This window comes from Bos javanicus, chromosome 7 (genome assembly GCF_032452875.1).
Source record: "Bos javanicus breed banteng chromosome 7, ARS-OSU_banteng_1.0, whole genome shotgun sequence".
Taxonomy (NCBI): Eukaryota; Metazoa; Chordata; class Mammalia; order Artiodactyla; family Bovidae; genus Bos; species Bos javanicus.
In genome coordinates, this window is record NC_083874.1 from 17,717,239 (window position 1) to 17,740,741 (window position 23,503).

Sequence of the window (23,503 nt, forward strand, 5' to 3'; positions counted from 1 at the left end):
ACCATCTACTTCCTGTCTCCAGATTTGACTCCTCTGGGACCTCCTAGAACTGGAATCATGCAATTATTTGCCCTTTTCTGTCTGGTTTATTTCACTGGGCATCATGTCCTCAAGGTTCATCTGTGTTGTAGCAGGTGTTAGAATCTCCTTCCTTCTTAAGGCTGAGTAATATTCTATTTTAGGGCTTCCCTAGTGGCTCAGTGGTAAAGAATCCACCTGCCAATGCAGGAGACGCAGGTTCTATCCCTGGGTCGGGAAGATCCCCTGAAGAAGGACATGGCAACCCACTCTAGTATTGTTGCCTGGGAAATCCCACGGACAGAGGAGCCTGGCCGGCTACAGTCCATGGGGTCGCAAAAGTATAAGGCACCACTTAGCGATTAAACAATGACAACAGCAAGCGTAGTCGAGGAGATGGTAATGTTTGAATAAAGAGTTTTAAATGGTGAGGAAGGGAGCCATGGGGATGCCTAGGGAAACAGCATCCCAGGCAGAGGGCACAGCAGGTGCAAAGGTCCCTGGGCAGCATCATGCCTGGTGTGTTGGAGGAACAGCGAGGAGACCTGTTTGCAGCAGAGTGAGCAAGTGGGAGAGAGGGAGAAGGGGAGGGCTGGGAGGGGATGGGGCAAGTAGAGCAGGACTTTGTGGGCTGTGGGGAGGACTTGGGCGGGTAGGTGGAAGCCCTGGAGGGCTATGCGCAGAGGAAGGGTGGGCCCTGACTCAGGTACTCATGCGCGCCCTCTGGTGGCTGCTGCAGGGAGGACAGACTTTAAATCGTTAGGTCTGGAGCTGGGGGAACAGGGGTGCAGGCCACTGCCCTAGTCCAGGTAAGTGACAATGGGCTGGACCAAGGTGGTAGCCATGTACATGATAAGAAGCAGTCGGATTCTCGATATACTTTGGAGATTAAGCCCACAGGATGTAGTGACAGACGGCGCAAGAGAGAAAAGGAGGAATCAAGGATATCGGGGGTTTTGATCAATTTGGACAATGGAGATGCTCCCAACAGAGACTCTCACTGGATCCTATTGACAACGCTGTGTGGTAGAGTCAATCATGAATTCCAATCTCCAGATGGGGAAACTGCAGCTCAGAGAAGTAAAGCAGGTACCCCAAGGTCACACAGCAAGAAGAGTCTGAGATGGAATCCAAACTCGGGGCCATCTGACTCCAAACCTGTGCCAGTGTCACTTCAGGGACTGACGGTGTGCCTCTCTCTTGGAACTCTAAAGACTTCCCCTTCTCCCCCACTTCCATCTCCTGTTGACGTGAGGATGAAAGGCAGTGTGTCAGTTTCCTGTGGCTGCTGTAACAAAAGACCACGAACTTAGTGGCTTAAAACAATACATTGTTGTGGAGGTCAGAAGCCTGACATGGAGCTCACTGGGCTAAAATTAAGCTGTCAGCAAGGCTGGCCTCTTCTGGAAGCTCCAGGGGAGAATCTGCTGACTGGCCTTTTCCAGCTTCTAAAAAGACCACCTGCATTCCATGGCTCGTGGCCTTCTTCCTCCATCCTCAAAGTCAGCAACAGCCTGTGGAGTCTTTCTCACCTCCAATCCCTCTAACGCTGACCCTTCTGCCTCCCTTTTCCCTGTTGAAGAACTTGCGAGATTACATTGAGCCCCTGTGGTGAATCCAGAGTCATCTTTCCATCTCCTCATCAACTGATTAATAATCTGAATTCTATCTGCAAATTTAATCCACTCCCTCTCCCTTATATTGCCACGTGACATAACATGTTCGTGGGTTTACAGCGATTGGGATCTGGACCTCTGGTAGGGGTGGGGAGGAGACACTCACTCTGTCTACCATATGCAGTGAGGTCACAAGGACCACTGTGACCTCATCATCCCCTGGGGCCCAAATTTACAAAGCACCCCTCCCACACAGTTGCTGGATGGGCCAACCTCTGGCCAGAGATTTGAACCCGAGTGTCCTGACCCTCCAGCTATGATGGGAGCCCAACCAGAGCAAACTCAGAAGCCCAGCTCTCGGGTCCAGACCCTGTTTAAGAGGGTCAAGGCCTTCTTCACCAAAACTGGTCCCCCACCCCCACCCCCAGCCCCCTCCCGGAATCTGGGCTGTACCCACGTGTACGGGTACGTGTTTGGGCACCTGGGGGAAAGAGAACCGGAGCATTCCCCATCGCAGCAGGTGAGTTTGGCAAACCACAGGCCCTGAAGAACCTGCAGCTGGAACTGCAGAGGGAGAAGGTCACCCTGCCCGCCCACTCTGTATGCCCCGCTCCCCTCCAGGCCAGCCTGGGTGGACTGCCACCTGGAAGCTGTGGGGACCAGGGCAAGCCTTGGACTGGAGCCGAGGGGGAGGGGAGGTTCTAGAGATGTGTCAGGAAAAAGACCTCCAGCCTGGATGAGTGTGGGTGGGAGCTGGGTCTGTCCTGCAGGTGCTGGACACAGGGGAGCAGCTGATGGTCCCCGTGGATGTCCTGGAAGTGGATAATGAGGGAGCCTTGTGGAAGTTCCTCCTCTCGGGAGCCATGGCTGGGGCAGTGTCTCGCACAGGCACGGCCCCTCTGGACCGTGCCAAGGTGTACATGCAGGTGTGTGGGGACCATGGCGCTGGGGCCATTGGGGTGGGGATGGATGGAAGTGGAGCTGATGGAGTTCAGGGAGGGGGTGAGTATGTAAATCAGAGAGAGGGACAAGGGTGGGGTTGGGAGCAGAGTTGGAGTTAGAAGGGGGCAGGACTTCCCCTAGTCTGACAGTGGTTAGGACTCCGTGCTCCCACTGCAGGAGGCACAGGTTTGATCCCTGGTCAGGGCTTCCCAGCTGGCGCTAGTGGTAAAGTACCCACCTGCCAATGCAGGAGACATAAGAGAAGCGGTTCAGTCCCTGGGTTGGGAAGATCCCCAGGAGAAGGAAGTGGCAACCTGCTTCAGTATTCTTGCCTGGAGAATCCCATGGACAGCTGGCGGGCTATAAGCCACAGGGTTGTAAAGAGTCAGACACGACTGAAGCGACTTAGCAGGGAATGAAGGTCCCACATACCAAAAAAAAAAAAAAGATGGGGCTGAGTGGAGATGAGGTGAAGGGCTCCTCAGAGGGCTGACAGGGGCTCCATATTTCCAGGTCTACTCCTCCAAGAAGAATTTCATGTATCTGCTGGGAGGTCTCCGGAGCCTGATCCAGGAAGGGGGCATCCGTTCACTCTGGAGGGGCAACGGTATCAATGTGCTCAAAATTGCCCCGGAGTACGCCATCAAGTTCTCTGTCTTCGAACAGGTGGGGGTGAGGGGATATCTACTTTCCCCAGCCCCACCCTCAAGCCGTCACCTCTCTGGTACCCACGGCCCCCTAAAGCCCAGATTTATATCCAAAACATACGTAAAAAAAAAATTTTACGTATTTTTGGCTGTGCTGGGTCTTCATTGCTGTGCATGGGCTTTCTCTAGTAGCGGTGAGTGGAGGCTCCTCTTTGCCTTCTCTAGTTGTGGTGTGCAGACTGCTCATTTTGGTGGCTTCTCTTATCGCAGAGTAAGGGCTCTGGGGCTCTTGTTGCAGAGTAAGCCCCATCTAGGGCATGGGGCCTCAGTAGTTGCGGCTCCCAGGCTCCTCGGGGCTCGTGAGCACAGGCTCAGTAGTTGTGGTGCCTGGGCTTAGTTGCCCCGAGGCATGTGGGATCTTCCCGCATCAGGGATCAACCGCCATCTCCTGCACTGGCAGGCAAATTCTTTACCACTGAGCCACCAGAGAAGCCCCCAAGACATATTTTAATACTCCAGGTCCCACACCTCTTCCCCTGGGTGAGTTTCAGGAAGGAAAGGAGGCTAATTCTCACATTCCTCTTTCCCATCCCAGTGTAAAAACTACTTCTGTGGAGTGCACGAGTCCCCACCCTTTCAGGAACGTCTCCTTGCTGGCTCTCTGGCTGTGGCCACTTCCCAGACGCTCATCAACCCCATGGAGGTAAGAGTATCTGCCCCATAGAAGATGAAACAAGATGATTGGGTGGCAGCTGCTATGGCTTCCTCCTTCCCTGCCCCCTCCTCCTCTTTATGTAAGACATATCAAAGTTGTATTCCAGATGGCTTACCCAGTCATCTCAACACTATTTACTGAATGGGTCCTCTCCTCTCCATCACCAATGACCCAAGATGCCACCACTGTAATTTACTAAATTCCTATATGCACGCATGCTCAGTTGCTTCAGTCGTGTCCGACTCCTTTCGACCCCGAGGACTGTAGCCTGCCAGGATCCTCTGTCCGTGGGGATTCTCCAGGCAGGAATACTTCGCAGGGGTAGATCCCCCTCCAAGGGATCTTCCCGACCCAGGGATTGAACCTGCAGCTTCTGCACTGCAGGCGGATTCTCTGCTGCTGAGCCACTGGGGAAGCCCCAAATTCCTATATGTGTTGGTATGTTTGTTTTGGTGGGGTTCGTTTGTTTTGTTGCCATATCACTGGACACAAGGGATCTTTAGTTTCCTCACCAGAGATGGAACCTGTGCCCCCTGCAGTGGAAGCTGGACCACTGGACCGCCAGGGACGTCCCTGGGTTTACTTCTGACCTTTCTCTTCTTGGGTTCAATCCCTAAGTCAGGAAGTTCCCCTGGAGAAGGGAATGAAAACCCACTCCAGTATTCTTGCCTGGAGAATCCCCCTGGACAGAGAAACCTGGTGGGCTACAGCCCATTAGGTCGAAAAGAGTTGGACATGACTGAGCAACTAACACTTTCACTTTTTCTCTTCTTGTCACTTGGGTTCTCTTCATGCACTTCTAATTTTTTTTTTTAATTTTAAATGATCTTCTAATTTTTTTTTAATGAGTAGACTTTATTTTGTGGCACAGTTTTAAGTTTACAGGAAAATTAGGTAAAAAGGGCAAGAGCATTCCCATATATATCTTGGCTTACATACGAAGTTTCCACTATCATTAACAACTTGAATTTGGGTGGTACATTGGTTACAACTGATGAACCAATATTGATACATTATTATTAACTAAAGCCCATGGTTGACATCAGGGTTCACTCTTGGCGTTGTGACTTGCTATGGGTTTTGACAAACGTATGACACGCAGCCACCATAATAGCGTCACACAGAAAAATTCCACTGCCCTAATAAGTCATTGTACTACACGTATTCACCTCTCCCTCTTTCCTCCAGTCCCTAACAACCACTGATCACGTTACTGTCTATGTAGTTTTGCCCCTTTTTTTTCTTTTGGCGGCACCCCGTTGGCATATGTTCAACAAGGTATTAAACCCTTGCCCCCTGCATTGGCTTAGGGTCTTAACCACTGGACGCCCAGGGAAGTCCCAGCCCAGTCTTTCATTTTTGAGGCTTGATATTATGTCTTATTATTCCCCATTCCTTCTCTTACTGGTTTTTCAGGCTATTCTCCATTGATTTCTTTTTCCTTTTAAAACGTTAGAAGTAATCTGCCTTGTTCAGAAAACAAAATCACACACTGGTATTTGTTTTTTACTCACTGACTCTAAACTCAAATGAGTTTAGATATTATTGCCATCTGGTGGCTCAGATAGTAAAGAATCTGCCTGCAGTACAGGAGATCCAAATTTGATCCCTGGGTTGGGAAGATCCCCGGGAGGAAGCAATGGCAACCCACTTCAGTATTCTTGCCTGGAGAATTTCATGGACAGAAGAGCCTGGCGGACTACAGTCCATGGGGTTGCAAAGAGTCAGACATGACTGAGTGACTAACATTTTCATTTTCACTTTCTATACAATATTGGGTCTACATATCCAAGAATACATCCATTTATTTGGTCAAGTCTCCTTTTTCATCCCCTAAACGGTCTTTTAAAGCTTTCTTCATATAATTCTTGCCCTTGTCTGGTTGAGTTTCTTCATATTTTTACTTCTGAAATATAGCTGATTTATAGTGTTGTGTTAATTTCTCCTGTATGGCAAGGTGATTCAGTCATATATATACTATCTTTAATAAATATATTAATGAAAAAATATACCTTTTCCATTAAGATTTATTAAAGGATATTGAATATAGTTCCTTGTGCTATACAGTAGAAGTAGAACCTTCTTTACCTTTCTATATATTAGTTTGCACCTGTGAAGTATTTTTATTTTGATGGTTACATAACAAATCACCACACTCAAGAGCTTTTAAAATGATACAGATTTATTATCTCATTGTTTCCGTGGGTCATGTCTGGGCACTGACTAGTCGGGTCCTCAGTTCAGGATTTGATCAGGTGGAAATCAAGGTGTCAGTCGGTGGGGCTACCAATGGACCCATCTGAGGCGTGGGTGTCCTCTGCCAAACTCCCTGGTTGTTACCAGCATTCAGCTTCTTACGGCTGTAGACTGAGTCCTCAACTCCTGGAGGCCACCCACTGTTCCCTGCCCTGCGGTCCTCTCCGTAACAGTTTGTTTGAGACCAACCCTAGGGAACTCCCTGGCAGTGTAATGGTTAGGATTCCACACTTTTTTCACTGCCATGGACCTGAGTTCAGTCTCTGGTTGGGGAACTAAGATCCTGTGAGCCGAGAAGTATGGCCAAGATATAAAAAACCAATCCAGGAGTGTTTCTGATCCTTCTATCTCTTCTTCAGACTCTTTTAAAGGGCTCACCTGATTGAGTCAGACCCACTCAGGATGATTTCTCTTGATTAACTTAAGTCAACTGGTGACACAGGAAGCTCACCTCTGTGATGACCGAGATGGATGGGATGGGGGGCAGGTGGGAGGGAGATCCAAGAGGGAGGGAATATATGTACATGTAAAGCTGATTCACTTCACTGTACAGCAGAAACTAAGGCAACATTGTAAAGCAATTACATGCCAATTAAAAAAATCTAAAAAATAAATAAAGTTAGCTGGTTAGGGGCTTTATTATATCTGCAGAATCTCTCTGCCTTTGTCCTTTGTGTACCCTGATCCAAGAGAGTCACAGTCCATCATGCTCACAGGTGTAGACCATTTTCAAGGGCAAAGGAGGCCATTAAACAGAGCAATTGTATAATGGGGACAGGAATCATGGGGACCACCTGAGAATTTTGCCTACCACAAACGGTGTGCTGTCTTTTGCACAGCTGTTGAGTTGCCAACATTTTGATGTTGGGCATTTCATAAAAACTTCAGTTTCTGGCTTCTTTGGGAAAACTGGCAGATCTGCCTACCTGGGGTCCAGGTAGGGCGAGTTTGGCTGGGTTAGGGCTGCTGCAGTCCCCACCCAGCTCACATCACTTCTCTCATCCTTTTTTTTTTTTTTTTAGTTTTATTTATTTTCTTGGCTGTATCTTACATCACGCAGGATCTTAGTTCCCCGTGTGTGCATGTTAAGTCGCTTCAGTTGTATCTGACTCTATTCGACCCCATGGATTGTAGTCTACCCGGCTCTTATGTCCATGGGATTCTCCAGGCAAGAATACTGAAGCAGGTTGCCATTTCCTTCTCCAGGAGATCTTCCTGACCCAGGGATTGAACCTGCATCTCTTATGTCTCCTGTGTTGGCAGCCAGGTTCTTTACCACTAGCGCCACCTGGGAAGCCCCCTTAGTTCCCCAACCAGGAGTCAAACCTGTGCCCCCTGCAGTGGAAGCATGGAGTCTTAACCACTGAACTGCCGAGGAAGTCCCTCCCTCACCCTTTGGGTTGAGAGCACTTACAGGCCAAGGCAGCTGGGTTTGAAACCCAGCTATGTGCATTCTTGAGCAGCTGCCTCCTGTGCTGGAGGGTCATTGAGGCGATTAGCTCAAATAAGCTGCCTTACTCCTCATCCTCCCCAGGTGCTGAAGACGCGGCTGACCCTGCGGCGGACCGGCCAGTACAAGGGGCTGCTGGACTGCGCCAGGCAGATCCTGGAGCAGGAGGGCACCCGCGCCCTTTACCGTGGGTACCTCCCCAACATGCTTGGCATCATCCCGTATGCCTGCACCGACCTGGCCGTCTATGAGGTGGGGGTCTCAGAGGGGTTGGCAGGGGCAGTGTGAACCCAGGCCCGTGGAGAGCTTCCTCCTGGCCTTCTTCTCTCCTAGATGCTCAACTGTCTCTGGCTGAAATCAGGCAGGGACATGAAGGACCCTAGTGGCTTGGTCAGTCTGTCGTCTGTGACACTGTCCACCACCTGTGGACAGATGGCCAGTTACCCGCTGACTTTGGTGCGCACCAGGATGCAAGCCCAAGGTCAGCTTGGCCCTTTTAGCAACCTCGCATACCACGACCCCTTGCCTCTACTCTCTGAACTTTCTCATGACCCCCCGAAACACACACAAACTGACTCCCAGACTCTCCATATCTGATCTTGCCCATTTCTGCTGACTCCTGAACCCACCCAAATTTACACTCACCCCCAAACCTGATCCCAGTCCCTTCAATTAACCCTACATATCACTAAAATGAACACCCAGCTCCCAAAGGACTCCCACAAACCTCCTTGAATGTGACTCAGGCCTCCATATTGATCTCAAGACATATAGTCCCCAATGACCCCCCAACTTGTCCAAATCAGACTCAGGCCTCACCTGGTGCCAAAAGGCAAATGGTTCCTAAATTTTCGAAAACTGACACCTAGACATTCCCAAACTCATAACCACCTCCCCAGCATCCTGGGAACTCCCCAAATGTGCCTCCCACAAATGGGCTCTCAAACCCCTAAACAAATCCTCAAATACCCAAATAGGTTTTTAGCTCACCACCTTAATCTTGAAAATGTCCCCAAACTCCCCCTTAGCACACTGCAAAGCTCTAGCAGATCTTTGTTGTTGTTCAGTCGGTAAGTTGTGTCCGACTCTTTGTGACCCCATGGACTGCAGCCTGCCAGGATTCCCTGTCCTTCACTATCTCCTGGAGTTTGCTCAAACTCATGTCTGTTGAGTTGGTGATGCCATCCAACCATCTCAGCCTCTGTTGCCGCCTCCTCCTCCTCCCACCCTCAATCTTTCCCAGCATCAGGGTTTTTTCCAATGAGTTGGTCAAAGTACTGGAGCTTCAGCTTTAGCATCAGTCCTTCCAATGAATATTGAAGTTGCAATGTTTTCTAAGATGTTCCCTAAAACAAATCCTGAAAATTTCTCACTCTCCATAAACTGACCAACTTCCCCTAAAAGGCTTCCAAGCTTCTTTTCAGGTAACACCCCAGACCCTCTGCTCCTCACTTCAGTCCCCATCTCCCAACATTCCAGCTCCCCACTCCCCACCCACGCCCCTTGATGCCAAGTCATCTCTGGCCCAGGCCCTGAGCTTGCCTCTGTCCCCACAGACACTGTGGAGGGTTCAAACCCCACCATGTGTGGAGTCTTCCGGAGGATCCTGGCCCAGCAGGGCTGGCCAGGGCTGTACCGAGGCATGACCCCCACATTACTGAAGGTGCTGCCTGCAGGCGGCATCAGCTACGTGGTGTATGAAGCCATGAAGAAGACCCTGGGAGTATAAGTAGTGAACTAGGTGACATACCCTGGGCAGAAATGGAGGGGAAGATCCAGTGTCTCCTGGCCCCAAAGGGCCTTCCAGGCTCGGGACCAAGGGCAGACTTGTCAAGAGAAGCAGACTGGTTGCCTGGGTCAGAAGATTCCTGGTGCCTCCTCCCCAGTGGAGTCTGGACTCCAGTTTGGTTTGCTGCGACTTGTCCTGATTCCAGAGCAAAAGGGTGAACATGGAGACAACGAGGAATAAACAGATGGTTTCTGCTGGCCATGTCTGGAATATCTGGGTTCAGGAGGGCAGCTGGGGATCTGGATACCTGGGTCCTGTGAGGGGCGGGGAGCGGCGGGGAGGGCGGGCGGGAGTACCTTGGGCCTCTTAGTCTTGAACAGGAATTGGAAGCCTGGAAGATGCCTGGGTCCAGAAGATAAACTGAGGGCCTAGATCAGAGCTTAGAGCTCGGATCCAGGGACCTTATGTGAAGCTGGTGTAGGGTTTCGAATTAAGAGTCTAGGATCCCTCGGTCCTGGGAGGAAATCTAGACCCTTGAGTTGGTAGGAGAGCTGGTTCCATTTCTGGAAGAGAAGTAAGGACTCTAGATCCCTGGATGGAAAGAGGAGAGGGTATGAGAGGATCCCTGAGTTTCCTCTTGCTTTGGGGCCAACCCACCCCCGGAAGCACCCGTCTCCAAGGCCTCAAGCAGGCCACGTGCCTGGCTTACCCGGCCGGCCTCCGGGGACTCTAACCCAGACGTCAGGCTTGAATTCCTGCAGCCGGTGGCCAATGCCCACGTCGGCTGCCATTCAATCCGGTTCCGGCTAATCGCCTCCCGGCTTCTGGTGGCTGGCTCCGCCCCAATGCAGCGGCGCTTCCACTAGCTCCCACCAAAACGGGGCACCTCCATTTCCTTCATTGTCATTTGCCTAGGGTGAGGTCAGTCACCTTACACCCTCCCCCGCCACTCAGCCATTGGCTTAGACGACGGGACTAGAAAAGGATTCTGGTTAACGCTAAAGTAACTCAGTCCAAACGCAAGCGTATCACACTGACCTCGCCAGATTGGCTTAAATTAATTGCCAATCTCTGTAAAGACCGCCTTCCATGTGTACCCATTGGCTTGCGTACACGACGATCTCACTGGACGCCCACCCAGCCCGTTCAGAGAAGTCTTTCGCCAGACTCCTCCTTCCTGTCCGCTTGACTCTTAGGAGCCGTCAATCCGGTTCAGAAGCCGCCCCGCGATTCTGGAACTCCTGCTTCATTGGGCCTTCGGCCTCCTCCGATCGCCTCAATTTGCCCGCCCAAAGCCGTCAGCCCGCAGCCCATTGCTTCCCAGAGCTGTCGATCTCGCGGTACCTCCCGCCCACTGCCTCTCGCGGCACTCCGATTGGCCGCTCGCCTCCAGAGCCTGTGATTGGTGTCCCGGGAGGGGCGACCACCTCCCATTGGCGCGGCGGCGCCGTCCGTCAAGCCGGCGACCGGAGGGGGCGTCCCTCTCTGCCCCCCAACCCCCGCCCCCGGCATCGTCTTCCCAGCCGCTGGCTTCCCAGAGTGCTCCGCGGCCGTGTGGAGCGAGGCCTTGTTCCCGCGTTGAGCCGCCGCTGCCGCCGCCTCCTCCTCAGCTTCAGCCTCCGCGTCAGGCCCGGCCCCGCCGCGCCATGTCGGACTACAGCACGGGAGGACCCCCGCCCGGGCCGCCGCCACCCGCCGGCGGGGGCGGGGGGTCCGGAGGAGCCGGGGGCGCCGGGGGAGGCCCGCCACCGGGCCCGCCGGGCGCGGGGGACCGGGGCGGCGGCGGTCCCGGCGGCGGCGGCCCGGGCGGAGGGTCGGCCGGTGGCCCCTCGCAGCCACCCGGCGGGGGCGGCCCGGGAATCCGCAAGGACGCCTTCGCAGACGCCGTGCAGCGGGCCCGCCAGGTGAGGAGGCCGCGGGCCCGAGGGGCGCGCGGGCGGGCGGGGGAGGGGGCGGGGTCACGTGCGCGCGCGCGGGGTCGCAAAGGGGGGGCCGGGGCCGGGGCCGCCACGGGGTCACGTGGGGCGGTAGGCGGGGGCCTGGCCCTCCCCAGGAGCCTGGAGTGGGGCACTCCCCCCGGGGGTGACCCCCTACAAGGGGGAAGGGTCGTCTGGGAGGGGTGACCCAAAAGCGGCCCCAGAGTGTGCAGGGTCCCCTGCAGCGCGGGGACTCACTTTGGGGTTTCCACCCTTTAGGACACTCTCTACTCGTAGAAGCAGGGGTTCCGCCTTCCTGGGAAGGTCTTTCTCTGCTCCCACTAACTTGGTCCCTTTTCTGCCTGGTCCCCAGGAAGGAGGGACTTTAGGGGATTAGAAAAGTTCTTCCTCTTGAACCTGAAAAGTAGAAAGGGGACCCTGTGGCTGCCAGGCAGTGGCCAAGCGTTTCGTTGAAATGGGGAGGGTAGGCCTAGGGACTGACTGTGATGCTTCAGGTCATTTGCAAGCACCCTGTTTCTCTTTTGGGGAAAGAAGGGAAGGGTCCCACCGCTGTGTTCTGGGGCGTGATGACTACATGGAGGTTTCACATTCTGATGTGTGACCTCCCCGGCACTCCACGGCCTGAGGGGAAGAGGCCCACAGAAAGCGAGGACTTTGCCGCCCTTTCAAAAGGAAACTGACCGGGCTCAGGCCATTGAGTGCTTTCTCAGTCAGAATTGCCCCCAAATCCTCCAGCACAGGGAGGTCCCATTAGGGGAACGCCCTGTTGCCCTCCCAATGTGGTCTGTGGCTTTCACCCTTGGCATGCGATAGAGTTCTTAGGTGCAGTTGATATGATTGACCCTCACTCCCCGACCCTTACTGGCTTAATTGAGAGGCAGCTAAAACAAGGGGAGGTGGTGCTTTCTGTTTGCTTGGGATAAGACCCCAACTGGGCATCCCAAGAGTTTAGGCTTCAAGTTTTGTTTTGTTTTGTTTTGTTTTTTTATGTAAGTTTTAGAGAGGCTAAAATATAGATTCTCAGCTCATGGTTTGTGTCTCTTTGGAAAACTTGTAGTAATCCTATCAGCATACTCTGGTTTTAAATTTATTGGGTTGGGGTTTATTCAACATTGTTTTTGTGTCCGAAATGTAACACGTGTTCGGAAAAGGGCCTTTTGTTTTGGTCTAGATGAGGGTTTCAGAGGCAGACTTCCCTAAGATCTGTTCAACAAATGGAAAGATTTTGAGGGTGTGCTCTTGAGCATCCCAGAGGCCCAGGTGCTTGGGCAAGGAAGTGTCTGGAAGTTCTCCCTGGTGGAGGGCACCTGAACTTTTCCTCCTTTCATCCCTAGAAAAGTCAGTGCGGGTTATCCTCTGGCCATGAACAGTTTAGGCACAAATTTGATAGAGAAAGGGAGCTTCTTTGAAATTCCTGAATAACTTTGGAATTCCTAGAAATGTTTTAACCAACAGTGAAAGTCGCCCAGTCGTGTCCGACTCTTTGCAACCCCATGGACTGTAGAGTCCGTGGAATTCTCCAGGCCAGGATACTGGAGTGGGTAGCCGTTCCCTTCTCCAGGGGATCTTCCCAACCCCGAGATCGAACCCAGGTCTCCCACATTGCAGATGGATTCTTTACCAGCTGAGCCATCAGTGAAGCCTTAACCAACAGGCTCGTCCCTAAATCCAGGGAATGCCACTCCCAGGCCAGACAGCAAGACCTGTTGGGTATTCATGAACCAAAGAGGTGAAAGGTTGACCTGAGCACCACAGAGGCTGGCTTTGGGTAGTAATTCTTCTCTGCTCGCAACTTCACTTCTAGATCGCAGCCAAGATTGGAGGCGACGCAGCTACCACAGTGAATAACAGCACTCCTGATTTTGGTTTTGGGGGCCAAAAGAGGCAGTTAGAAGATGGAGGTAACTACCTGCCTTGCTGGAAGGGCTGGGGGTAGAGAGTGAAGTGCTTTTGTTGGAATGTGGTTCAGAGTGGGGGGAGCCCACTGCCATTTGGTGTTTTAAAACCTCAGCAATCCCAGCTTTGTTCGTTCTTTTTGTCTGGGCTGCCGTCCTGAAGTATCAGGTGGCTGAGGAGAGCAGATTGACTGTGACCAGGTCCAGGTCGTAAGTTTTCAAGATTGTTCCTCCTCCTCTGCTAAGCTAGGGTTCTCTTAAGGCCCCATGTCAGTGCAGTGTGGCTGACCCAGAGGCACACAGCCTAAACTATCAACTCACTGATCAGCCCAACTTCCCCAAGGCAGATTTGGGCCTAAGCTGGAAGGACTAGGGTCACCATCATTTTCCCCCTGTTATAAAGAGCTCTTTATCCCTGAGTGCTGGTGGTGAGATTAGGTCTCTTATTCTCTTGTCTTGCATCTGATGTTGAGAGTTGGGGGCAGGAGGCTTGTTTGCCAGGACATGTGGCACCAGCATCAGATTTGAGGCAGCTGTGGGTGGGTAGGCATTGCATCTGACATCCTCTTTCTTTTCACAGACCAACCAGAGAGCAAGAAGCTGGCTTCCCAGGGAGACTGTAAGTCCATTGGGTGACACTGGCAGAGGCTGCTTCAGGATCTTAAGAGGTTTTAGCAGGAAGTACTCTCCAGACAGGAGCTGGAAGTACTGAGCAGACAGCACCTGTCCTTTATGGAGGCTCTTGGTGTCCCTCCAGGGCCCATGAGACCCCAGAGCCTGGATTGTGAAGCAGCCACCTCCAAGCATGGCTGTTGTTAGGTGGCCCTGTTGTGCTCACTCAGGGAGGCTCAGAGGCACTGGGATATAGCTTGTGGCCCCTTGCATGGCAGGTGTGCCCAGGGCATGGTGTTTGGGGTCCCAGAGAGGAGCTGGGCCAATCTGTCCTTTGGGTTTTCTCTTTGCAGCCATGAGTTCTCAACTTGGACCCATTCATCCTCCCCCCAGGTAAGTGGTGGGTTGGAGAGCAGGTCGTTTCCTCGTTGTCTCTGGCCTTTCTTGCTGACTGGAGGGAGCACTCTGTCTGGGAGCCTGGTTGTACAGGACTTTGTCTTACTTTCTGTCAACCAGGGAGAAAACAGAAAGGCAGAAGGAGCTTCGTTTGTCCTTACTTATTGTCTGTGGGACCATATGGAGCATAGGGCTGTGGCTGTTAGCTGTAATCGGGAAGGGGTTCTTTGCGCCCCTTTGCTTCCTTTGTTGGATGGGGATACTTAGAAGCCCTGCCATCCTTCCTCCTGGAAAAGGCTGGGGACTGGCCCTGACTTCTCACCTGCTTCTGCGGATTCTTGTTCCCTGAGAGCTGGGGTGGGGGTGTGTTCCTTTCCTACCTTTTTACTCTAGAGCATTCTTTCTGAAGGACCACGTTCTTTTTTTTTTTTTTTCCACTATTAGCTAAAATTTTGTGAAATGCAGTAAAAGCAACTCACTAGAAGAATGAAGTGAAAAAGATACAAAACCAATTTTTAAGTTAGAATCTATAGGTATAGGATGACGCTTTCAGATTGCTGTGAAAGTGTCCCAGGTTCTCACTCTTGCCCTGAGTCGGTGGGCAGCACTGGTCCAGCAGGCTAAGCCTCTTGTGGCCCAGAGTGGGAAACGGGGGCCCCGAGAGGTTGGGTGGTCTGCTGTGGGGTGAGGGAACCCCCATGCCCTTGTCAGACTCTGCTTAGGCCTGTGGGAGCTTGGTCCCCATGTTGCAGGAGGCAGGACTTCTGTTTTGAGGGTCTTTTTTCCAGGAGGCCCTCTGGCTCTTCCATCCCCTCTGCTGCTTCCTGACTTGAGGCTGACTCTCATTGTTTCTCTTTGTAGGACTTCAATGACAGAAGAGTACCGAGTTCCAGACGGCATGGTGGGACTAAGTGAGTGTGAACCACTGTGGTCCTGTGGTGCCCATTAACCCCTGCCCCGTGCCCCCAGGGCAGTCTCTCAGGAGAGCGCCTGCCAACCCTGGGACCTGTGGTCTGAAGGAGCCAGATTATTTTTTCCCCTCATTACATATGGTGGAAATACATATTTATGTATGTAGTTTCTTTTGTGGTTGGAAATCCCAAAGATGAGTCTGTTCATATTTTTTTTTCCTGCTGATGCCTCCTCCCCCCCGCTGCCCCTCTGACCCAGGCCCAGGCTCTGGGGCAGGTGCAGGAAAGGGTGAGTGGAATGGGGAGTGATTGCCTGGACAGCCCCCCAACCCAGCTCAGAGATCTGGTGAGGGGCACCAGAAGGGGCTGTGCAGAAACATAGAGGCCACAGGAGCACTGAAGGAGCCTGATGTGTTTTGCAATTTTTGTTTGTTTTTCCTTTTTGTTATTTTTTTCTTTTATTTTGAAGGAGCTGTTTTGTGCTTACTCTCTCATTCATTCTCTGGGCAGGGGGGCTCAGCGCCAGCCTCCTCCCATCCATCTCTGCTCTTCTTCTTTTTCTCCACCCAGTCATCGGCAGAGGAGGTGAACAGATTAACAAAATCCAGCAGGACTCAGGCTGCAAAGTCCAAATCTCTCCAGGTAGGAGCGCTAGAGCTGGATGGGGATGGGTGCCTCTGCTGGGGCTCTTGGCGCGTTCTCTCATGACCCCTGGCCGCCGTGATGGGATGGAGGTGAAGCGGGCTGGCGTTACTGCGCTTGTTCTGTGTGCCGCCTTTGCACAGTGCGTCAAGGTGTAGCTGCAACTCTTGTCTCCCTCTGCTCTCCATGAGCGCAGAGGGCTAGAATCCAGTATAGGGAGCCGCACCCCAGATCCCGCTCTGACTGTGTTGCCACCTGAGCTACAACACCTTGTTGGAAAGTGTAAGGCAGGGGAGCTCCTTAGGAAGGACAGGCTTGAGGTCAGGCCTGGGCTTAAATCCAGTCCTGCCTGCGCCTTGGCAGGTACCTGATTTGCAGGGGTTTCTGAGTGCTCGCCCTGCCTGACACGCAGTACATTGACTGGAAGGTGTTCACATGGGTGGTGATGGAAGGGGCCCAGTTGGGATCTTCTGGAATCTGCCTCTCCTTCCATATTATCTTTTCACTAAAAGTTTTGCTTCCTTTGCTAGACTTCAGGCTTCTTAATCTTGGCTGTGCATAAAGCACCCTCTCAAGTGTTTGGGGAGGTAAATTGATTTGTCAGGGTGCTGTTCAGTGGCAGAAGTAGCTGTCGATTGTTCCTAGAAATCTCATCTCCATGGAAGGTCCTCCTGGTTGTCTGCCCAAGGCATTGACTCAAAAAAGCGCTGATCCTCTCTCCACTCCTCTCTCCAGACAGCGGTGGCCTACCTGAACGCAGTGTGTCCTTGACAGGAGCCCCGGAATCTGTGCAGTAAGTCTCTGGCTGGGCCTGTCATGACAAAGTGGGTGGGCGAAGCCCTCTGGATCCCTTTGAAGTTTAGAGTGACTCCCACACCATGTTCCTCATGCCGTGCCTGCACTGGGGGGCTGCCTGACACAGTGAATCTCCTGAGATCTGGGGAACCTGGCCCAGAATAGCCCCAGCTCTGGGGATGGGCCCTCTGTCAGACCCAGAAAGGGGGTTGGAACCCCCTTTCCTAGGAGCAGGGCTGAGCCTCCAGGCAAGCATTCAGAGAGTACCTGTTTTTTCCCTTTCCAGGAAAGCGAAGATGATGCTGGACGACATTGTCTCCCGGGGCCGTGGGGGGCCCCCGGGCCAGTTCCACGACAACGCCAACGGGGGCCAGAACGGCACAGTGCAGGAGATCATGATCCCCGCGGGCAAGGCTGGCCTGGTCATTGGCAAGGGCGGGGAGACCATCAAGCAGCTGCAGGTGAGGGTGCAGGCTCCTCCTGTCCCGGGACAGCCTCCTTCCCGCGGCTGTGCCTGTGCACGCCACTGCCCCCCGCCACCGAGCCAGAGCCCTTCGTCCTTTTGGACCAGGAGTGACCCGTCCCCCCATGCCCCAGGAAGTTCTTGGAGGGGTCAGCTCTAACGCCACCTTGGTTGTACAGGAACGGGCTGGAGTGAAGATGATTTTAATCCAGGATGGCTCCCAGAACACGAATGTGGACAAACCGCTGCGGATCATCGGAGACCCTTACAAAGTGCAGGTGGGTGCCCCAGGGCCGAGGGGGTGGTTCTGGGGAGTATAGAGAGGGCAGCGGGTAGGCTGGAGATTTGGATGTAAGTGGAGAGATTTTTTAGAGCACTGGCTCTGAGGTCAGCCCTGGACTCATTCTCTGTTGAGTTCCCTCCCAGCCGTCTGTACATGAGCAGGTGGCCTCAACTGGCCTCAGTCCAGAAAGCTGGGGTGCTCACCATGTCCACCTCTTAGGGCAGCGGGTAAAGATCCGGGCAGCCTTGCGTTGGTCCTTAGCTCTGGCCTGTGACCGTGGGGCATGCAGTGGGGCAGCAGTGTTCGTGCGAGCACCACACTTTGTATGTTTGCAGCAAGCCTGCGAAATGGTGATGGACATCCTGCGGGAGCGTGACCAGGGTGGCTTTGGAGACCGGAACGAGTATGGGTCCCGGATCGGCGGGGGCATCGACGTGAGTGCAGGCCTCTTGGGTGGATGGAGTGGCAGGGGTGGTGGCTGGCTTGTGGGCAGCAGGGGGACTGCAGACAGTGACAAAACCCAGCTGATCCTCCTTCGTCCTGTCCGCCCTCAGGTGCCAGTGCCCAGGCATTCTGTGGGTGTGGTCATCGGCCGGAGTGGGGAGATGATCAAGAAGATCCAGAATGACGCTGGTGTTCGGATACAGTTTAAACAAGGTCAGGGGCTAGCTGGGATCTGCTGAGACGCACTGTTGGGGTCCAAGGTGGGCAGCTTGGCAATGGAGTTAGCGTCTGCAGTGCCTCATTACTCCTAGACCTGCAGAACATGCCTGGTCCCTGCTCTGGAGCAGCCCTGTAAGAAAGTGAATGACAGGCAGGTTTCCCTGGTTGAAGAGAGGTGTGTGTTCCTCTCTTGTCAAGCTGTCCTCTCACGGGCTCTCCTGACAGGCCACCGGGGCCCCTGGGTGAGGTTAGCTCTTGAGGCCCCAGCCATGGGCTTCTGTCCAGTCCCAGTGGTTTTGGGGGGAGGACAGACTCCCCCGTGCTTTTTGAGAGATTTGTTGTCAGTTATTGGTTCTGCCAAGTGCATCTGCTAGTTCTGGGGGCACCAAGTGCAGGAGGGATCCTCATCTGCTCCTGAACACGTGAAAGGCGGCCAGTGGCACTTTGACATGTTCCAAACATGGCTCGGGCTGGCGACCGCCATGAAGCAGCAATGTTGGGGGTTCGGAGTTGTGCGGCTCTTGTAACTGTTTTTTGCTCTCCTGTGCTGCCTCAGACGATGGGACGGGTCCTGAGAAGATAGCACACATCATGGGACCCCCAGACCGGTGTGAGCACGCCGCGCGGATTATCAACGATCTCCTCCAGAGCCTCAGGGTGGGTGATGTCAGGTGTGCTGAGTGGGTGGGCTCGAGTGGGAGGGCAGGCTGGCTGCCTGCATTAACTGTCCCATCTCTTCCCTGCCCTGCAGAGCGGTCCCCCAGGTCCTCCAGGGGGTCCTGGCATGCCCCCAGGAGGCCGAGGTCGAGGCCGGGGCCAAGGCAACTGGGGCCCTCCAGGTGGGGAGATGACCTTCTCCATCCCCACCCACAAGTGCGGGCTGGTCATTGGCCGAGGTAAGTGGCTTCTCCACAGGCCCCACCCATCCCCCCACTTTCCTCCTGCCCTCTGCTCACTGCCCATGGCTTCTGCAGGCGGCGAGAACGTGAAAGCCATAAACCAGCAGACAGGCGCTTTTGTAGAGATATCTCGGCAGCTGCCACCCAATGGAGACCCCAACTTCAAGCTGTTCATCATCCGGGGCTCGCCCCAGCAGATCGACCATGCCAAGCAGCTCATTGAAGAGAAGATCGAGGTGGGCTCAGCTCAAGAGGGGTTCTGGGTACCTGGGCCCAGTTCTTCCTCCTGTTCCACTGATCTCGTCCACTTTTCATTCCTCCAGGGTCCCCTCTGCCCAGTCGGACCAGGCCCGGGGGGACCAGGCCCTGCCGGCCCCATGGGGCCCTTCAACCCCGGGCCCTTCAATCAGGGCCCACCTGGGGCTCCCCCTCAGTGAGTATTCCTGCGGGCTCCTGGGATGTGGGGGTCACAGTTTTGGCAAGGAGGCCCAGCCCGCAGGCCCTGTGTCCATGGTCCTCACCTCCGAGAAGGCCATTCCACCTTGCAGAGGTGCCAAACACAACTCTGGCCAACCCTTGTTTTAGAGACACCATTTTTAAAAGATGCTGTGGGTGTTGCCCTTGGTCTCCACTCCACATGTAGATCCTGTAATCCTGTGGTGTAGTGGGGGGTTGGCACATCCTTGAGTCCACATGGCTTGTGTCCCTTGCGTCAGTTGTCTGACGCCTTTCCCTGGGCCAGAAATCAGCAGTTCCACGTAAGCGGTGCTCTGGGCCCCCTTCCAGGCTACGGCCGTCCTCTGCAAGGACCTTGGGGTAACCTGGCTCATGTGTCCCTCGTTTTCGCCCTCAGTGCTGGAGGCCCCCCTCCTCACCAGTACCCACCCCAGGGCTGGGGCAACACCTACCCTCAGTGGCAGCCGCCTGCTCCTCATGACCCGAGTGAGTATAAGGATCTGAGCAGGGCAGAGGGGAGGGGCCGATTTCTTGGTCAATGCTTAGCCTGCACACCCTCTGCCTACAGATAAAGCCGCAGCCGCCGCAGCCGACCCCAACGCCGCCTGGGCCGCCTACTACTCACACTACTACCAGCAGCCCCCAGGCCCTGTGCCTGGCCCGGCACCAGCCCCCGCGGCCCCACCCACCCAGGGTGAGCCCCCTCAGCCTCCACCTGCTGGTCAGTCGGACTACACTAAGGCCTGGGAAGAGTATTACAAAAAGATCGGTGAGTGCGTGAGCCACCGCAGGAGCTCCAGTCAGCCAGGGAAGGGTGGGCGAGTAGGTGGCCACATCCCCGCCTGTCCTCTGACCTCGGGGCCTGCCCCCACAGGCCAGCAGCCCCAGCAGCCTGGAGCGCCCCCGCAGCAGGACTACACGAAGGCCTGGGAAGAGTACTACAAGAAGCAGGGTGAGCCGGCGGGCCACAGGGGTGGGACCAGGTGTGCTGGCCTCCTGGTCCGCTCACCCACCCTCTGCTCCCCCACAGCTCAAGTGGCCACCGGAGGGGGTCCAGGAGCACCCCCAGGTTCCCAGCCAGACTACAGTGCTGCCTGGGCTGAATATTACAGACAGCAAGCCGCTTACTACGGACAGACTCCAGGTCCCGGCGGCCCCCAGCCTCCGCCCACACAGCAGGGACAGCAGCAGGCAAGTGGGAATTGCCACCCTCCTCCTCCTCCTTTCTCCTTCCAACCCCCGGCCACCGTCCATCCTGCCTTAGTGGGTAGCGCCGGAAACCCCTTCCCCTGCGGGGTGTGTCCTTGATGCCTGCAGCGGGGGCCGTGTGGCCAGAGGTCTCCGGGAGCCCCCACGAGCTGGGGGAAGTGTGCGCTGGGTCCAGAGGTTAAAGAAGAGGCCTCTCCGCCGGCCTGCTTGTTCCTGTGTAACGCTGTCGTGATGCTGGGGGAGAGCGCGCAGCAGATAAAAGGAGGAACTGTTGAACTGGTGGGTAGTCCTGGGGGTGGGGGGCAGGCCATCCGCTCAGCCGGAGGTCGCCGTCCCGGCTGCTGACTCGCTCACTCACAATCTGGCCACTTGGGAAGAAAACGGATATTTTTGCCCCTCTCTGCATTACTCTCATGGTTTTTGTTCTTTTGATTCTTTTATTTTTAAACCCACGATCTCTCCCCGCGTGTCCAAGTGACTGTGTGTGCTGCCAGCTGCCCCGTGGGGCCCGGCCACAGCTCTGGGGGCCGGGGGCGGCGCCAAGGGGCCCAGCCACTGGGCCCGCACGCCGGGCCCGCCCGCCACGCCCAGGCTCGGCCTCTGCTCTCGCGCCTGCGCCCGCCTCGTGTCCCGGTCTTGTCTGTGAAGTGGGCATGACGATCGCTGCCACCTTCCAACCTACCTCACAGGGGTGTTGTGGGGACACCGTGATCTCTGGTTGTCATGTCGTGATGCGCCGGGAGCTGCCCGCCCGCCTGCCTTCCTGAAGACGCAGGGCACCCCTCTCCCGCCCGCCCCCCCCCCCCCCCCCAGCCCTGAGCGCTTCTCTCTTGCTCTCTCGCTCTCTCTGTGCGGCCCCTCCTTCTCCTTCCTGTGTCACTCTTCTCCATCTCAGAGCCAGTCTGACTGCAGCCAGTCCCAGAGCACTGACTAGACAGCTACAAACACATCCTTCCAGCCTGCGCTTGCCACAGGCTCGGGAGAGGGGCTTCCTGGCCCCCTCCTCGCCACTTTCCCCCCAGTCTCCCGCCCCGTCCCCCTCCCCGCCCCGTAGTGACCAATTCCTATCTCTTCCCTCTCCGCAGGCTCAATGAATCGAATGAATGTGAACTTCTTCATCTGTGAAAATCTTTTATTATTTTTTTTCCATTTTGTTCTGTTTGGGGGCTTTTTTTCGTTTGTTTTTTTCCGTTTGTTTGTCGAGAGAGCGATGGCTGCCAAGGGGGGTGCTGGGGGAGCCCTCCCTGTGAGTGGCTTGGGGGTCGTGGCACAGGCAGTGCCAGGCTCTCGCTCTCTTGCTCATTCTGTGTGTCTCATGCGCTTTTTTTCTTTCAAAATTGGGATCCCTCATCTTGAGCCAGCCAGAGAAGATAGCGAGAACTAAATCTCTGCAAAAAAAAAGTTAAAAACTAAAAAGCAAAACAAAACTTATAAAATTATATATATATATATAAAAAAATCTCTATCGTCTCCCACCCCGCCCCAGCCTTCCTGAAACTGCCTCTTTCAGGAGAAAGCAATTCACTCCCTGCGACCACCCTTGGCCCTCTTCATGTTTTTAAAATAAACTTTTAAAAAAGGAAACAAAGTCACTCTTGCTATTTCTTTTTAGTTAGAGCTGGAACATTCCTTGGACCAGGTATTGATGTTTAGGAAAGCCCATCCTCACCCCGTGCCAGGCAGCCCCTCCCTCAGCCTGTCTGCTCCTCCTCTCGCTCCTCTTCACCCAGCTCCGCTCCCCTCCCCTCCCCCCGCTGCGCTGCCCCCTGCCCCCTGCCCCCAGGACTGGTCTGTTGTGTTTCATCTGTTCAAGAGGACATGGAAACTGAAAACAATTGAGAACAAAACAAAAAATTGTATGGCAGTTTTTACTTTTTATCGCTCGTTTTTAACTTCACAAATAAATGGTAACAAAACCTCCCCAAGTCTGCCGGGTGCCGTCTCTCTCTCTCTGTCTCTCTCTCTCTCCACCTCCCCCCCCGCCCCCCCCCGCCCCATAGAGTTTTGAAGCAGATGTTTGTTCTTTATAGATGTTGTAAAAGCCTGATAATGGTGATTGGAAATTATAAGCTTTGTGTTGTATTGGGTTTTTTCCTTTATTTTTTTTTTATTTTAAAAAAAGAACAATTCTAAGAGACGATAGTTTTCTGCAGGCGCATTGTGCTTTCCTAACTCTCACCTCCTCCCCCCCCTCCCCCATTTTTTGGTTAAATAAAGTGCTTTTTGTCTAAAACTGCGTGCCGGCCGCAGTTGTGTTTCTACAGGAAACAAGTTGAAGAGGAATAAGGCTTGGCCAATGAGAGATGGGTGGGGGCCCCAAAAAACTTTGCCCGAAGTCTGGTCTTGCAGGAAGGAGAAGCAGGCAGAGCCCCAGCAGTGCAGTCCCCCACGCCTTCATCCCCAGCATCTGTCCCACTGGGAACTTGGGGAGCAGGGCACTCAGGAGGGTCCCTGGGGACAGGTGTTCCCATGGATACAGCCTGCCGCTGGTGGAGCAAACCCACACCGAGCTTTATGTGATCTGGTCCTCGCTGTGGCCTGTTTGGCTGGTGAGCCCTGAGGTGGAAATCTGGCCTGTCCAAGGGAAGGACATCTGTCCCAGGGGTTGGCAGCCTCAGGATGAGGACGGGAGATGGGAGAGCAGTCATGGAGGACTCCTTGAGCTGTCAGGCCCAGGGCCAGTCATCCAGAGGCATACTTTGCTGGGAGAGTTCTGGGAGGTGTGGTTGAATTCCAGCAGGGAAATCGGGTGTCATGGTTCGGGGCTGTCTGCGGCCCTTGTGACCTCCCACGCGAGGCTCCTTAGGGACCTACCCCTGTGGGAGTGGCTCCCAGTCAGCCATTTGTGGGCCCAGAAAGGGAGAAGGCTGTCACCTTGCAGTTACAGCCTCAGTTTAGATTGGAACCCAGGGCTCCCCTCACCAGCATCTAACCTCAGGCAGTGTGCCCGCTCTGACCTCTGGGGTGAG

At 54.3% G+C, this 23,503-nt stretch overlaps 2 protein-coding genes and 1 long non-coding RNA gene across 4 annotated transcripts; 2 read left to right on the plus strand and 1 right to left on the minus strand.

The window, feature by feature from the left end:
- The first annotated feature begins 737 nt into the window (after positions 1-737).
- Positions 738-9,630, plus strand: SLC25A41 (solute carrier family 25 member 41). The gene is made up of 7 exons (XM_061422467.1): positions 738-2,154; positions 2,405-2,560; positions 3,090-3,242; positions 3,819-3,926; positions 7,729-7,896; positions 7,978-8,125; positions 9,201-9,630. Exons 1-7 carry the CDS (start codon positions 1,951-1,953, stop codon positions 9,371-9,373), a joined length of 1,110 nt encoding a protein of 369 aa, XP_061278451.1. The 5' UTR covers positions 738-1,950; the 3' UTR covers positions 9,374-9,630.
- Positions 9,198-10,797, minus strand: LOC133250804 (uncharacterized). The gene is made up of 3 exons (XR_009737423.1): positions 10,083-10,797; positions 9,730-9,964; positions 9,198-9,568 (listed from the first exon to the last, which is right to left on the minus strand). It is a non-coding gene; the product is annotated as an uncharacterized LOC133250804 (long non-coding RNA).
- A 119-nt stretch (positions 10,798-10,916) lies between these two features.
- On the plus strand, positions 10,917-22,454 carry KHSRP (KH-type splicing regulatory protein). 2 transcript variants are annotated; one of them, XM_061422466.1, is made up of 20 exons: positions 10,917-11,277; positions 13,115-13,211; positions 13,786-13,824; positions 14,171-14,210; positions 15,075-15,124; positions 15,695-15,766; positions 16,502-16,559; positions 16,848-17,022; positions 17,204-17,302; positions 17,643-17,741; positions 17,862-17,964; positions 18,527-18,627; positions 18,722-18,866; positions 18,945-19,105; positions 19,193-19,302; positions 19,723-19,811; positions 19,894-20,094; positions 20,200-20,277; positions 20,356-20,516; positions 21,620-22,454. In XM_061422466.1, the coding sequence occupies exons 1-20, from the start codon at positions 11,020-11,022 to the stop codon at positions 21,626-21,628; spliced, it is 2,145 nt and encodes a 714-aa protein (XP_061278450.1). In that variant the 5' UTR covers positions 10,917-11,019; the 3' UTR covers positions 21,629-22,454. The 2 variants fall into 2 exon arrangements, with proteins under 2 accessions (XP_061278450.1, XP_061278449.1); XM_061422465.1 differs by having other exon boundaries at positions 20,356-22,454.
- The last annotated feature ends 1,049 nt before the right edge of the window (positions 22,455-23,503 follow it).

What these genes read in the sequence shown, in the direction of transcription:
- SLC25A41 (XM_061422467.1), top strand. Translation starts at nt 1,951, where the DNA reads ATGATGGGAGCCCAACCAGAGCAAACTCAGAAGCCCAGCTCTCGGGTC. An exon ending in AGCATTCCCCATCGCAGCAG is followed by an intron (nt 2,155 to 2,404) that starts GTGAGTTTGGCA and finishes TCTGTCCTGCAG; the next exon opens with GTGCTGGACACAGGGGAGCA. An exon ending in CCGACCTGGCCGTCTATGAG is followed by an intron (nt 7,897 to 7,977) that starts GTGGGGGTCTCA and finishes CTTCTCTCCTAG; the next exon opens with ATGCTCAACTGTCTCTGGCT.
- KHSRP (XM_061422465.1), top strand. Translation starts at nt 11,020, where the DNA reads ATGTCGGACTACAGCACGGGAGGACCCCCGCCCGGGCCGCCGCCACCC. An exon ending in AGACCATCAAGCAGCTGCAG is followed by an intron (nt 17,023 to 17,203) that starts GTGAGGGTGCAG and finishes TTGGTTGTACAG; the next exon opens with GAACGGGCTGGAGTGAAGAT. An exon ending in AGAGTATTACAAAAAGATCG is followed by an intron (nt 20,095 to 20,199) that starts GTGAGTGCGTGA and finishes CTGCCCCCACAG; the next exon opens with GCCAGCAGCCCCAGCAGCCT.